The following is a 13,220-nucleotide window of genomic DNA, read 5'->3' as shown; positions in this document are numbered from 1 at the left end:
GTGAGCTACAGCTCAGTATGCATCCGATGAAGTGGGCTGTAGCTCACGAAAGCTCATGCTCAAATAAATTGGTTAGTCTCTAAGGTGCCACAAGTCCTCCTTTTCTTTTTGCGAATACAGACTAACTCGGCTGTTACTCTGAAACAAGCATTTCTCTGTAACCTGTCCATGATACGCTCATTGGACCTGGTTAATGGTAGCCTGGACTCCTGTCACAGTTGGAGGAGCCTGTCTCATCCCATCAAGACCAGCACTAATCTAGTCCATTGTGTTATTTCATCTTTGCTTTGTTCCCCCCAGATCTCCATGTGTAGTTCAGCACTTTTGAGAGGTACAGCTAAGATGACTTACACCTACTCCAAAAATTCCCTGTCAGCTGGAACATTAGTTCCATGAATGTATTTTATTCACGTAACTTATTTGCTGATGGGATGCCCTAGGTGTACACATTGCTTTACAAAGCACATGCAAGAACAAGGATCCTGCCCTGCAGAGCTTGCACTGTTATTCAGACATGCAGTATACAGCTTAATTCAAGCATAAATAGCAGGAAAACCTTCTTAGGGAGGTGGTTGAAGCAAGTATTAGAAAAGGCAATTAGCCCACATTTAACCACTCCATTGTACAATAATAATGATGATAAACAGTCGTGATAAAAGCAAATGACTGCAGAAAAACATCTTCTCCAGAGCTGACTCATATGCCTGTAGCTCTGCCTGGGTCCCAATTCGCTGCCCTTCCTCATTGATTCTTCCCGTAAGCATGGGTAGTTCTATATTTCCCTTTCCAAGTGGGTTTGAATCCCTCCTCTCCTCTTGTCCCACGGCCATCTCAGTCAGCGAATCTCCTACAATGGGCAGAACAGCAGCCAAAAGTAAATATACATAAGGGTAAATTGTGGACAAGAGCTGAGGCCTGCATGATGCTAAACTTCACCTTATTTGCTTGATAGTTTTTATTAAAATTTCATACATTTTTCCATCAGAAAATCTCAGGGACTGTTCTTGCTGAATGGGCTTGTGGGGCTGGCCAGAGTTGGAGGACTCTGCGTGGGGCTAGGTTTACAGCTGAGCCTTCATAAATAACAAATGTGCAGCTCTTTTGTGTGTGTGTGTATGTAAATATATTTCATTAGTATAATATATGCACCTTGATGACATTGAGAGGTAAGTGTCTTAACTGTGTGTGAATGTATAATCAAATGTGGCCTGAAACACAATGGACTTGGGTTCTAAGCCTGCTAGCATGATTGATTTCCAGAGATAAGGGGCTCCATACTGACAGAACCCTGACACTGGATACGGATATTCAAATGCAGGTAACCAAACACCAACCCTGCTTGCTTAGGAGCTTTCTGGATGATGTTCTATCTTGCTCGTGGCATCTCAGCAGTTTCATAGCCTTGAGGAATGGGTGGAGGGGTTTCTTCTTCAGCTGCATTAATAGGCAGGTCTCCAATACACCCATAATCATTAGGACAAAGACACCTATGAAAAACATCACTGCAAAACAAGACAAAGACAATGTGCTTGATAAACTCTCTGCCTTTCCTTCCTCTAGATCCATGGTTCTTTCTACTGTGGGCTTCTGTTCATAGAAGAAATATAGTGCCCCAATTCCAGAAACTGCTCTGAATAGGGACTTATAGTATTACAGCTCTACTGCAGTGGCTACGTGTTCCTCTTCTTACTATCTCTGAATAGGTGGCATGTTTGTATTCTGCTCTCTTCCTTACATCCAGTGCATGTCGAATATAAAGTGACTTTTACTCAATAAAGACAAGTACCTATTATGGGTGGGTCATCAGAAGAAGTGGGAAGAATGTCCTTAAGAATCAGAGCTAACATAGACTCTCCAATGATGAGTGACAGCTGGAAGCTGATCTTGTCCCCAAAAGAGCTGGCACTGAACAAAATAATCATATCCAGTAAGTAGAGAGCACATGTTGGGAAGATAAGGTTCAAAACGTATAAAATGGGTCGTCTTTTCATGGAGATCTGGAGGGAACAAGGCAAACATGAAATAACAGAATGGCCTGGATTAGTGCTGGTTTTGATGGGATAAGACAGATGCCTCTAACTGTGAAGATAAGAATGGTCGTAGTGGGTCAGACCAAAGGACCATCTAGCCCCCCATATCCTGTCTTCTGACAGTGGCCAGTGCCAGGTGCCCCAGAGGGAATGAACAGAACAGGTAATCAAGTGATCCATCCCCTGTTGCCCATTCCCAGCTTCTGGCAAACAGAGGCTAGGGACACCATCCCTGCCCATCCTGGCTAATAGCCATTGATGGACCTATTCTACATTAACTTATCTATTTTTTTTAACTGTGTTATGGTCTTGGCCTTCACAACATCCCCTGGCAAGGAGTTTTTCACAGGTTGACTGTGCGCTGTGTGAAAAAATACTTCCTCTTGTTTGTTTTAAACCTGCTGTTTCATTGGGTGACCCCTAGTTCTTGTTATGAGAAGGAGTAAAGAACACTTCCTAATTTACTTTCTCCACACCAGTCATGGTTTTATAGACCTGTATCATATTCCCCCCTTAGTCGTCTCTTTTCCAAACTGGAAAGTCCCAGCCTTATTAATCTCTCCCCACATGGAAGCCGTTCCATGCCCCTAATCATTTTGTTGCCCTCCTCTGAACCTTTTCCAATTCCAATATATCTTTTTTGAGATGGAGCGACCACATCTTCATGCAGTATTTAAGACAGAGGTGAGCAAACTACGGCCCATGGGACAATCCTGCCCGGCCCTTGAGCTCCCAGCCGGGGAGGCTAGTTCCTGGCCCCTCTGCGGCTCGCCCCTCTTCCCCCGCAGTCTCAGCTCGCAGTGCTGCCAGCGTGGGAGGGGGCTGCACTGCAGGGGAGAGCAGGAAGGGAGGCTCACCTGCAGCCACAGGGGAGCAGGCGGGTGGCGAGGGCGAAGCATCTGGGCCAACTGCCACTTCTCTCCGGCTGTGTGGCTGCCCCTGCTCCTCCTGAGTCCTCCGCCCATGTTTGCAGGGCTGCGTTCTGAAAGGGGCTTTAGAGGGGGGCCTGTCAGGGGGTGGGGGTGTGGATCGGGGTCAGGGAAGTCAGGGGATGGAGCAAGGGGGGTTGGATGGGGGTGGGGTCCTGGGGGAGTGGTTAGGGGCAGGGGGTCCCAGGAGTTGGTGGTCAGGGGACAAGGAGTTGGGGGGGTTGGATGGGTCAGGGTTCTGAGGGGGGCAGTCAGGGGGTGGGAAGTGGGACAGGATGGATAGGGTTAGGGTTTGGGGAGGCACAGCCTTCCCTACCCGGCCCTCTATACTGTTTTGGAACCCCGATGTGGCCCTCAGGCCAAAAAGTTTGCCCACTCCTGATTTAAGATGTGGGCAAACCATGGATTTATATAGAGGCAATATGATATTTTCTGTCTTGTCTTATCTATCCCTCGCTTAATGATTTCCCAACATTCTGTTCGCTTTTTGAACTGCTGATGCCCATTGAATGGATGTTTTCAGAGAACTATCCACAATGACTCCAAGATCTTTCTTGAGTGGTAACAGCTAATTTAGACCCCATCATTTTATATGTATAATTGGGATTGTTTTCCAATGTGCATTACTTTGCATTTATCAACATTGAATTTCATCTGCCATTTTGTTGCCCAGTCACCCTGTTTTGTGAGATCCTTTTCTAGTTCTTTGAACTCTGCTTGGAACTTAACTATCTTGAGTAGTTGGTATCATCTGCAAATTTTGCCACCTCACTGTTTACCCCTTTTTTCAGATCATATATGAATATGTTGAATAGGACTGGTCTCAGTACAGATTCCTGGGGGACACCTCAATTTACCTCTCTCCATTCTGAAAACTGACCCTTTATTCCTAACCTTTGTGTCCTATCTTTTAACCAGTTACTAGTCCATGAGGGGACCTTCCCTCTTATCCCATGACAGCTTAACTCTCTAACTGTGGTTGGAATCCAGGCTACCACTATCAACTCAAAGGAGGGAACAGGCCCCAGTGGGCTTCCCACCCTCTAGCGCAGCCCAAGTTTCAAATGCCAGCCTTTAAACACTTGCCCTCATCCTGTCCCCGGCTTTCTTTCCTTCCTTGCTTACCTTCATTTCCTCCTTGCTAACCCCAACTTCCCCTCCGCTCATAGTCTGACCCTTCTTCCACCTGTCCTGTTAGCTCTTCCTTACCTGCCCATCTCTTTCTACCACCTACTTCCAGCCACTTCACCTAACCCCCTTTGCCCTCATTTTGGGTCGAGCCCTTTGTTCTTCTCTTGCTCCACTCTTGCTATTTTCCTGCTGGTATTCTCTGTATGAATATTCATGCACATGTGCCCATTGAATACCTATGCCCTCACATGTCTGTTTTTTTTTCTTCTACTCCCCTAAACACACACGCTAAAACTGGAGCGGACAAAAAGGTCCATCTAGTGCAGTGAGCTGTCTTAGAGTGGCCTATAGTAGATCTCACAGGAAGAGGAAACTGCCTTAGACCACATCCTCAGCTGGTATAAATCAGGGTAGCTCCATTGATGTCAGTGGAGCTATAGCAGTTTGTACCTACTGAGGATCTGGCCCCAGGATTGTGGTGTTCTATAGCATGAAAATATGTTTTTGTTACCAGCTATGAAGGAATCCAGTGACTTGCCAGCATTAGTGTCTGACCCCATATGCTCCTATGAGAGCTGTACTGTAAAGCATGATCTGGCTTTGGTTCCACACTCTTTTTGGCATTGTCTCCTGCACTGTTAGGTGAGAGATGCTAGGAATGTGGCAGTGGAACTAGCATGAGTTGTCTTGGGCACATGTGCTTCTGGATTTGTGAGACTGCTGTAGTTCTCCCATTTAGACATGGGAGTTATGTATTTCCCCCATGAACTCCTTGTAGAATGCAGCACTTGGCATGAGCAGCAAATTGAGCTCTTTCTTGATTTAGCTCAACAGATCTACATTGTAGGGTTCAGGCAGGCCTGGCACAATACTCTGACCCTGCAGAGGTGCCACATTCCGAGACCTCCATTTAGAGGTACAGTAAGTAACTTTCATTTTTATCAGATCATTGTGTTTTGAGATTTTAAACTCTCACAAAGTTGCTAACGTAGCAATACTAAGCCTTGGACATAAGTAAATAATCTGTATCTTGCTGGACCTTTTGTTAAAATACCTATAGTTTATAAAGCTCTTTGCCTGGTGAGGGAAATGTGCATTTGTAATTGTGGGGGTTAGTCCTTTAAAGATGACTAGATTTTGCTTGGGTTGTGTTTTTAGTTTTTGTAGGTGAGCCCTGATGTTCTGAAGGGTGTGTTTTTGATAAGTCAATGAATGAATGAAATATATAGTGTGTGAAAGACACTGATGATGCAATACCTCATAGGTGATCACAGCAAACTCCTCCTCCTCCAATGACTCTGTGTGTTGTATGATGTTTATGTTCATGAACTTCCATTCTCCATTGGTCAGGTGATAAAGTTGGCTTTGTTTATTCGCCTCTTCTGTTGTCTGACTGGACAGGAGTATAATGTCTGTTTCTGTTTGAAGAAAGAAAATGAGGACAGAGTGGTTTAAAGGTGGTTCCTTTCTCAGTGCAGGGAGTTCAGATCTGCTGCCATAGTCCAGGTGTGTATTCAGAAGAAGGGAAGAGAAGGTTAAGATCCCCCTGGTGGGAAAATTATATCTCTTGCCCAAAACAGAACTAGTCATGTACTTGGAGCTTGATTCTTACTCCAGGATAAACTGGCAATAACTTCATTGAAATCAATGGACTTATATCAGTCTGAGATCAGAATCTGGCCCAGTGGTCACTGCTTAAATGGGAACAAATGTCTGCTGACAGTAGGAGTTTCATAACTCCATTGGTCTTGGATACTTGGTTGAATTCTGTCTCCCATCTTATGGCCTGGATCCAAATCCTATTGAAGTCAGTGGGAGTCTTTCCACTGACTTCAGTGAGCTTTAGATCAAGCATTTGGAGGAGCAGTTGGCAGTGTCTGTCTCTTCCCTGTGCTTCCATAAATACTTAGGAGTAGCTACTATCTGGCCCTCTTCTGCACAGACTCACTATTGCAAGCACATTCCTTTAGCTACAGAAGGATGATCCTTAAGGTGGCAATTGTGCAAATGGAGCATTTTCTTGGGAAAAATATCGAGGTCTCGATACCGACATGACTAGCCCCCTTCCCTGGAATGTTTTACTCCCAGATGTGAACTGGGCGTGTTTACTACTTGCATTCCTAGCAAAGAATTTTCTCTTCCAATTGCGACTGGCTGACTTTCTGGAAGAGCTGCTTTAGCCAAACACAAGTTATTGGGCTCAATTCAGGGGTAACCGGGTGACATTTAATGGCCTGTGATACACAGAAGGTCAGATTAGATGATCTAATGATCCCTTCTGGCTTTAAAGTCTAGGAATGTCATGAAACATTTGATACCTTACTTTAACTAAGCCAATTGCTTTTCAAATGAAACTGAGTTATTAGAATATTTGTAGCTAAATAGAAACCTGTGCTATGCAAACAATAAAAGATCATGCCTGAAAATAAGTCTTGCCTCTCCATTTCTGCGACTACCATGGGGATAAAATAAGAAAGAATGCAGCAGTCCAGACCCTAGATCTCTAGCCTGGAGCTCAGAGCTCTAAGTCTGGGTCCCATCCTGCAGCCCTTTCTCAGTCATGTGATTAGTCCTCTCAACTTCAGCCGCTGGAGTTCTATTTTTAATCTAGACCCTCATGCACATTTTAAGGACTAGACCTTGCAAACTCTTATACAAGTAATCCCTACTGCAGTCAGTGGGACTAATCATTTGACTAGGATGACCACTCCTGGGAATAAAGGGTTTGCAGGGGCAGGTCCTGGATTCTTCCAGACATATATATATATATAGGAGACTCCATAGTGGGAGATCATGCTATGGCCCTGTTTTCACCTTGCGCCATAATTTTTTTTAACACAATGTACACTATTGAGTAGTGAACATAAAAATGTCAATAGTAGCTCAGACCTGTGATCCATCTAGTCCATTGTCTAACTGGGGCCAGGGGCCAGCACCAGCCAATCCAGTCTAGTTGTAAAAAAGTGAATAAGAATGGACATACCTGAATTCATAAATGAGAATATGCTCATGTTGCACGTTTGGGTGTCAAATGGAAACTGGTGCATCTCCAAGCTGCACGTTATGGTGACCTGTTGCTGTTGGGTTTTGCTAACGATGCCGTTGTGAGTGATGGACAGAAAGGGCCTGCTGAGCGATTTCTCTTCATCCACTCTGAAGGAACCAATGATTGAACAACAATGAAAAGTAAAATGACGAAACACTTGTTGCAGATCGAAGACAATATTTTATTTGCAAACTCGCTGTTAGTCTGACTTTGAATGGTCAGTGAACCTTACTACACACACAACAGGAAACAGAAGAGAAAGGATGAGTGACAGCGAGTAACAAGGGATAAGAGATTTAAAATAAACAGGAGAGGACAAAAAAGCTGTGGGAGGAGATAGGAGAGACGGGAAGAGAGAAAACAAACAGAGAAAGTCTGGGGCGAAGAGAAGGGCTGATAACCCCAATCTACACCAAGATTTGTAGTGCACCCCATTAGCGGGCTAGATGAGACAGAAAATACATTCAAGCATATATGAACCTCTTGCCCCATTGGACCAGGCACTGTTGGCCTAATTCTGATCTCACACAGCTTCCACCCCCTAACTATTGACTTCAGCTGAATTACTCCTGATTTCCACCATGTAAGTAAGAGCAGAATCAGGCCCTATGTCTTTATTTGTATCTTGTGCAGTGCTGAGCACACAGCTGCTTCTTAACAAATAATCATGAATAATTAACCATTTAGGGACAATACCAAATATCATAGTACAGTGGGCATCTCCTGGACTTCCAGAATAAAAAGTAACAAGAGCCTCTAAGATATACTGTTGGAGTATGTCTCCTTTTGATTGGCTTCCCTGTCTGTCAGATTGTGCAGCCTATGGGAAAACTTTCTCTACTAGTGCCCCCTTGCTTCGGGACTAAAAATCCCCGTTTTATGTAATGAATGTTTTCTTACTGTAGCATGAGATCAGTTAATTGATTCTTAGCTATTTCGCACACCCCCACACACATACAATTCACCCAGCAAAACCTTTCCTTGTGTGAATAATCCTCACTCAGATGAGTTAGTCGCATTGATTTCAGTGGCTCCCATCATGTCCCTCATAATTACCCTTCTTACAGAAGCAAGTTGAAATTGGCCAAGGAGAGTCTTACTGTTCATAAATGATGATATATGGGGACCAAAATGTATCCACTGGCAGAACGAGGTTGGAAATGTTACAGAAATCCTGAGGATTCCAAGTCACAAAGACATTTTTCCACTTCTAGAGGAAAGAAAAATCACGGAATGGAAACAATTTCTGGACTCACAGCACACAGGAAATAGCTTTGATTTTACAGAAAAAAAATCTCTTACCATGGTCACTAAGAAATAGACAGTGACAGTTTGTAGCTTTTCAGTCTAGAGAAACGAAATGGGAAAGTGATTATCATGATTTCCTTAACTAAGGTAGGTACGGAGCTTGGGGGCTGTTCAGAAGGGTGTCAGAGATATGAGAAAATCAGGTCAAGCCAATAACTTACTGTTGTTGGTCTTACAAACTGGGGAGTAGATTGGGACGGTAAGATTCAATGTTTGGAAAAAATAGTTGCCTGATAGAGTACACCTCTCTATGCAAATCTGCGCTAGGAGAGGATCCAGAGCAGTAGAATGGGAGAAAAATTACAACATGGCTCAGGGAAATAGTCTTCAGACTCTGATCATAAGAACATAAGAATGACCCTACTGGGTCAGACCAAAGGTCCATCTAGCCCAGTATCCTGTCTTCCAACAGTGGCCAGTGCCAGGTGCCCCAGAGGGAATGAACAGAGCAGGTAATCATCAAGTGATCCATCCCCTGTCGCTCATTCCCAGCTTCTGACAAACAGGTTCTTGGTATATAAGGAGGGAAAAACCAAACAAGAACTGCACAAGTCCTTACTGACTCTCCCCGCTCCCCCCAACTCCACTTTGCTGTAACATCAGATAATAATGTGTGTTTCCTTCACCCAGGCTAAGCAGAGGGCGGTGTTTCCCTTGTAAGAGGTGCTTTTTATGCGTGTGCAGGAAACAGAAAAAGAAAGACATTTTGATGAAATCCAAATCAAGGATCAAGTTCCTGAGTATTTTTGGACAACTTTGCATTACTTTGGCAACACAGTGTAGCTTAACAGGTCAATTAAAAAGTGGATAAGAGGCTGCTATAGAAATGAATCTTGCCCTGGACTTTGATCTTTTAGAGCTCATTTTAATGTGACACCTGTTCAACATGTGATCACTAAAACAGTTTTAAACAACTCTCACATTTGTGCGGATGTGACAAACTATTTTACACCTGGCACCTCCAAACATTGCTCTGGATTCTACTTTCAAACCACAGCCATGAAGTCTGGAGAAGGTCAGAAGAAGACCTAAGGTTCGGGTTCTACCTTTTCAGATCAGTGACAGTAACTGGGGTTACTCCTGATTTGTGCTGGTATGAATGAGAGAAGTCATTCACTCACTTTAGGATCATCAGCTGCCTCAGCTTTTCAATCTCCACAATATTTCCTACTATACAGAATAATAAAGAGTTTGTTTCCTTACCACTGAGAGGATGGACATCAATATAAATTGTACCTCCACTTTCAACGGCTCTTCCCAATTTTCCTTGGGTATTGTATGTAGTGCGGGTGCCTTTTCAGAGGAGATATTCAGGTACTGAAGAACGTCGTCGTATTTACAGAGCTGTTCTGGGGCAGCACCTGTGGAAATAAAATGAGTCTGGTTATGTCCAAATCATTTTATCAGAGCAATACTGGGCAGGATCTCAGCATACACCACACAGCCAGCTTATGGAATAGGAATGCATCAGAGGATTAAAAGACATTGGGCTGTAGCTGCTAGAAAACCACTGTCAGATCTTTGTCCCCTTTCACACTGGCAGGACTAGGGTGCCCGTCTTAATCTTCCTCATACATGTATGAGAATATAAATTACTCAGGGGTTTTCCCCTGGTCCTACTATAATTTGACTTGATAGGGAAAAAAACCCAGAAAGCGACCCTATAATCATGTAAAGCTACGCTGCTGTCTTTTTTCTATGCTTATCTGTCCTTTCTACTTTGTTTATGGATAGAAAGAATGTGAACTGTGTGTAACCTGCACTCCCTGCTTTTGGGGAGAGAATTCCTTATACAGATAAGCCTCCATGCTCTTACCTACCCCAGAACTTCAAACAGACTGGGTTAACCGGTTCGAACTGGAAGAGATATCACAATGTATGTTGAACCAAGCTATAAAAGCTCATCCCTGTTCTTTGTTCGGGGCTTCACCATTTTCCTCTGAAAAGGAATTGGTGAGCCCTTCAGCTGTCGTATTTGCTAGCAATAAAGTGCCTCACTTTATCAAAGAGCCAAGACTCTGTGTTTTGTTTGGCTAATACAGAAGTCCAGGGAAGGCTACCCTCCTAACCCTAGACGGGAGGGGAACCCTTTTTCCCTAACAATTTGGGGGCTCGTCCGGGATCGCCTCTTCTCCGGACCGGTGGACGGTCGGGACTCTGAATCCTTCTTGCCGGCACCCGGGTTGCTTTAACCCTGAAGGCTTCCCGTCTCGCTTCCACCCGCCGCTTCAGCGAAATAAGGCATCCCGAAGGCACTAGGGTCCGGACCTATTGGTGAACACCGGCCGGTGGGAACTTGGTGAGTTCTGAATTTTTCCTTTGTGATTGTCTAGACAACAGCCGGGGGTCCCGTCTTTGGGAAAAGATGGGGGGGGGGGTCCAGTAGAACTGTTGATCCTTCTACGCCTCTGGGCTATATGTTAAAACATTATGATAGGGATATCAAGGCCTTACAATCGGATGGCAACAAAGCTTTGTATAAGTTTATATTTTTGTGTCAAGGTCCCTGGGTGGGAATGACGCAAGACGACCCGGAACCAGGAAATCGCTGGCCGGGGGAAGGAACATTTGAGTTACATAACATTGTTCAATTACGAAAAGTATTGTATGATTTACAACCGCGGCAACTTAAGTATTCTGATGTATGGATAAGGGAGGCCGAACGGCGCAAAAGTGCCAGTGTAACTACTAGTTTACGTGCTGAGGTAGAAAAACTTAAAGCCATGCGGCCCCCACCATACAATCCAGAATCTAGTCATGCTGACCAGAAGCTAAAAACGTCAAAGTCTATTTATCCCCAACTCCCATTGAAAGAAGCGGGGGATCCTATACCATTGGAAGAATGTAGCTGGCTATGGGGTGGGGTACCGCAGCCTGACCCTGATGCACCCACGCCCCCAACCGGGGAAAGGAGCGGTCCCACTCTCCCACTAGCTACCGATACCCCCACAATTAACGCAGAGCGGGGGGGCGATCCGGAGGCTGGCACCTCTACCAGGGGGTTGACACGTCCTGATCCGCGACACCCCAGTGATGCAACCCCTGCAAAGACCCGGTCTCACGGTTCTCTAGGCACCCCTAAGGCAAAAGTTTTTGGAGCTGCAATAGCTAGTGCAGTCCAAATGCCTATGCGACAACTGCCGAGCGGTAGGGGGGGACACAGATGGTGTATGTCCCTTTTACCAGCACGGATCTAATGAATTGGTCATCTACTTTTCCCTCATTTCGACAGTGTCCGGAAGAATTTATTAAAAAGTTAAAGGGTATTTTCACAATGTATAATTGTAATTATGACGATGTGGAAATGATTTTAAATCAAGTGCTAAGCGAGGGTGAGAAGGAAACGGTGTATAAGAAAGCTAGAGAGACGGTGCAAGGCAGGGCGGCTTATCCGCAAGAGAAACCTGAAATGGATTGGGATGTTCCAGAGACCGTTCAAGAGTGGGATAAAATGAGAAAGCGAATCTTAGAAGCATTAGAGGATATGTCTAAGCCTGTGTATGATTGGGGAAAGGTAGATGCATGTGTTCAAAAGCACGATGAGCACCCAGGGGAATTCTTCCACCGCCTTTGTAAGGTTTTGAAAAACCACGGCGGCTTAGATCCAACCTCCCCTGTAGCGAAAACACAAGTGATCGGCCAGTATGTAAAAAATTTATTACCATTCGCTCGGAAGTATGTGTGTAGTCAACCAGCTTATGAAAACAAAACGCTGGAGGAGGTGGTGGGGTTAGCAGCCCATGCCTGGAGGAATAGGAAGGAATTAGACACTAGGAGGTCCGAAAAGCTCCTTAATCTGCAGTTGCAAGGTTTCCAAGACGGCTCTTGGGGACGGGATGCAAGCCGCAGGAGGGGAGGCTTTCGGGGACGAGGCGGAAGAGGAGGCAGCTCTACCCAGGGATGGGGACCACAAGGTCAGAACTTCCAGCCACGGCCCGGGAGGGCAGGGCCAGATGAGTGCCGGCGGTGCCGACAAAAAGGACACTGGGCTGCCCAGTGCCCAAATTACCCCCTCCAGCCAGCTGACCCTCTTATGCAAGCCTACCAGAGGGTACAGGAAAGGGGGGAAGAAAAAGGAAGTACTGATTGAAAGCTAGCCGCCCACAATGCTTCGTCCCCCTCGCCAGGAACCCCCTCCGCTTCTTGGACAGTGCAGTTGGATGCAAACCATCCAGAGCTTCCAGTTGTGGTGGGAGGAAAAACTTATTCAATGTTAATCGACACCGGGGCAGATAGAAGCACTCTACAGGACCCCACCCTTCCTACCACTTCTGCAACCGTAAAAGCTATAGGCGTTGGTGGCACCGTGTGCGCCCTTCCTCTAACTGCGGAGCAAACGGTCCAGCTTGGCCCGTTATCAGAGGATCATAGCTTTTTAATTGCAACTTCCTGTCCTGCAAATTTATTAGGTAGAGATCTGTTATGTAAACTACGAGCAACTATAACTTGCAGCCCGGAGGGGCTATATCTCTCAGTCCCTACTTCGGTCCCTGAAGCTACGGTAATGGCATTGTTAGCCACTACACCCACCGCCCCCTTTGTCCCTGCTGAGTTATCTGATATTCCTGAAGCATTGTGGGCCTCGGCGTCCACTGAAACTGGACTTTTAAAGTCAGCAGAACCGGTGTATATCAATTACCGTACAGATGTCCCTCTGCCCCGAAAAATGCAATATCCATTGCCTAAAGAGGTCATAGAGGGCATTCGGCCAGTCCTACAACAGCTTTTAATTCAAGGAATCATTAAGGAGGCTACCAGCCCTTGCAATACACCTAT

General features: G+C 45.3%; 1 protein-coding gene across 1 annotated transcript; it reads right to left on the bottom strand.

Moving 5' to 3' along the window:
• Positions 1-608: 608 nt before the first annotated feature.
• Positions 609-9,665, bottom strand: LOC140897848 (5-hydroxytryptamine receptor 3A-like). The gene is made up of 8 exons (XM_073310985.1): positions 9,648-9,665; positions 8,439-8,483; positions 8,237-8,346; positions 7,074-7,243; positions 5,348-5,508; positions 1,787-1,997; positions 1,335-1,502; positions 609-847 (listed from the first exon to the last, which is right to left on the bottom strand). Exons 1-8 carry the CDS (start codon positions 9,663-9,665, stop codon positions 609-611), a joined length of 1,122 nt encoding a protein of 373 aa, XP_073167086.1.
• Positions 9,666-13,220: the final 3,555 nt, after the last annotated feature.

This window comes from Lepidochelys kempii, chromosome 14, assembly GCF_965140265.1.
Source record: "Lepidochelys kempii isolate rLepKem1 chromosome 14, rLepKem1.hap2, whole genome shotgun sequence".
Lineage (NCBI taxonomy): Eukaryota > Metazoa > Chordata > Testudines > Cheloniidae > Lepidochelys > Lepidochelys kempii.
This window is presented reverse-complemented; position numbering and strand designations above follow the sequence as displayed.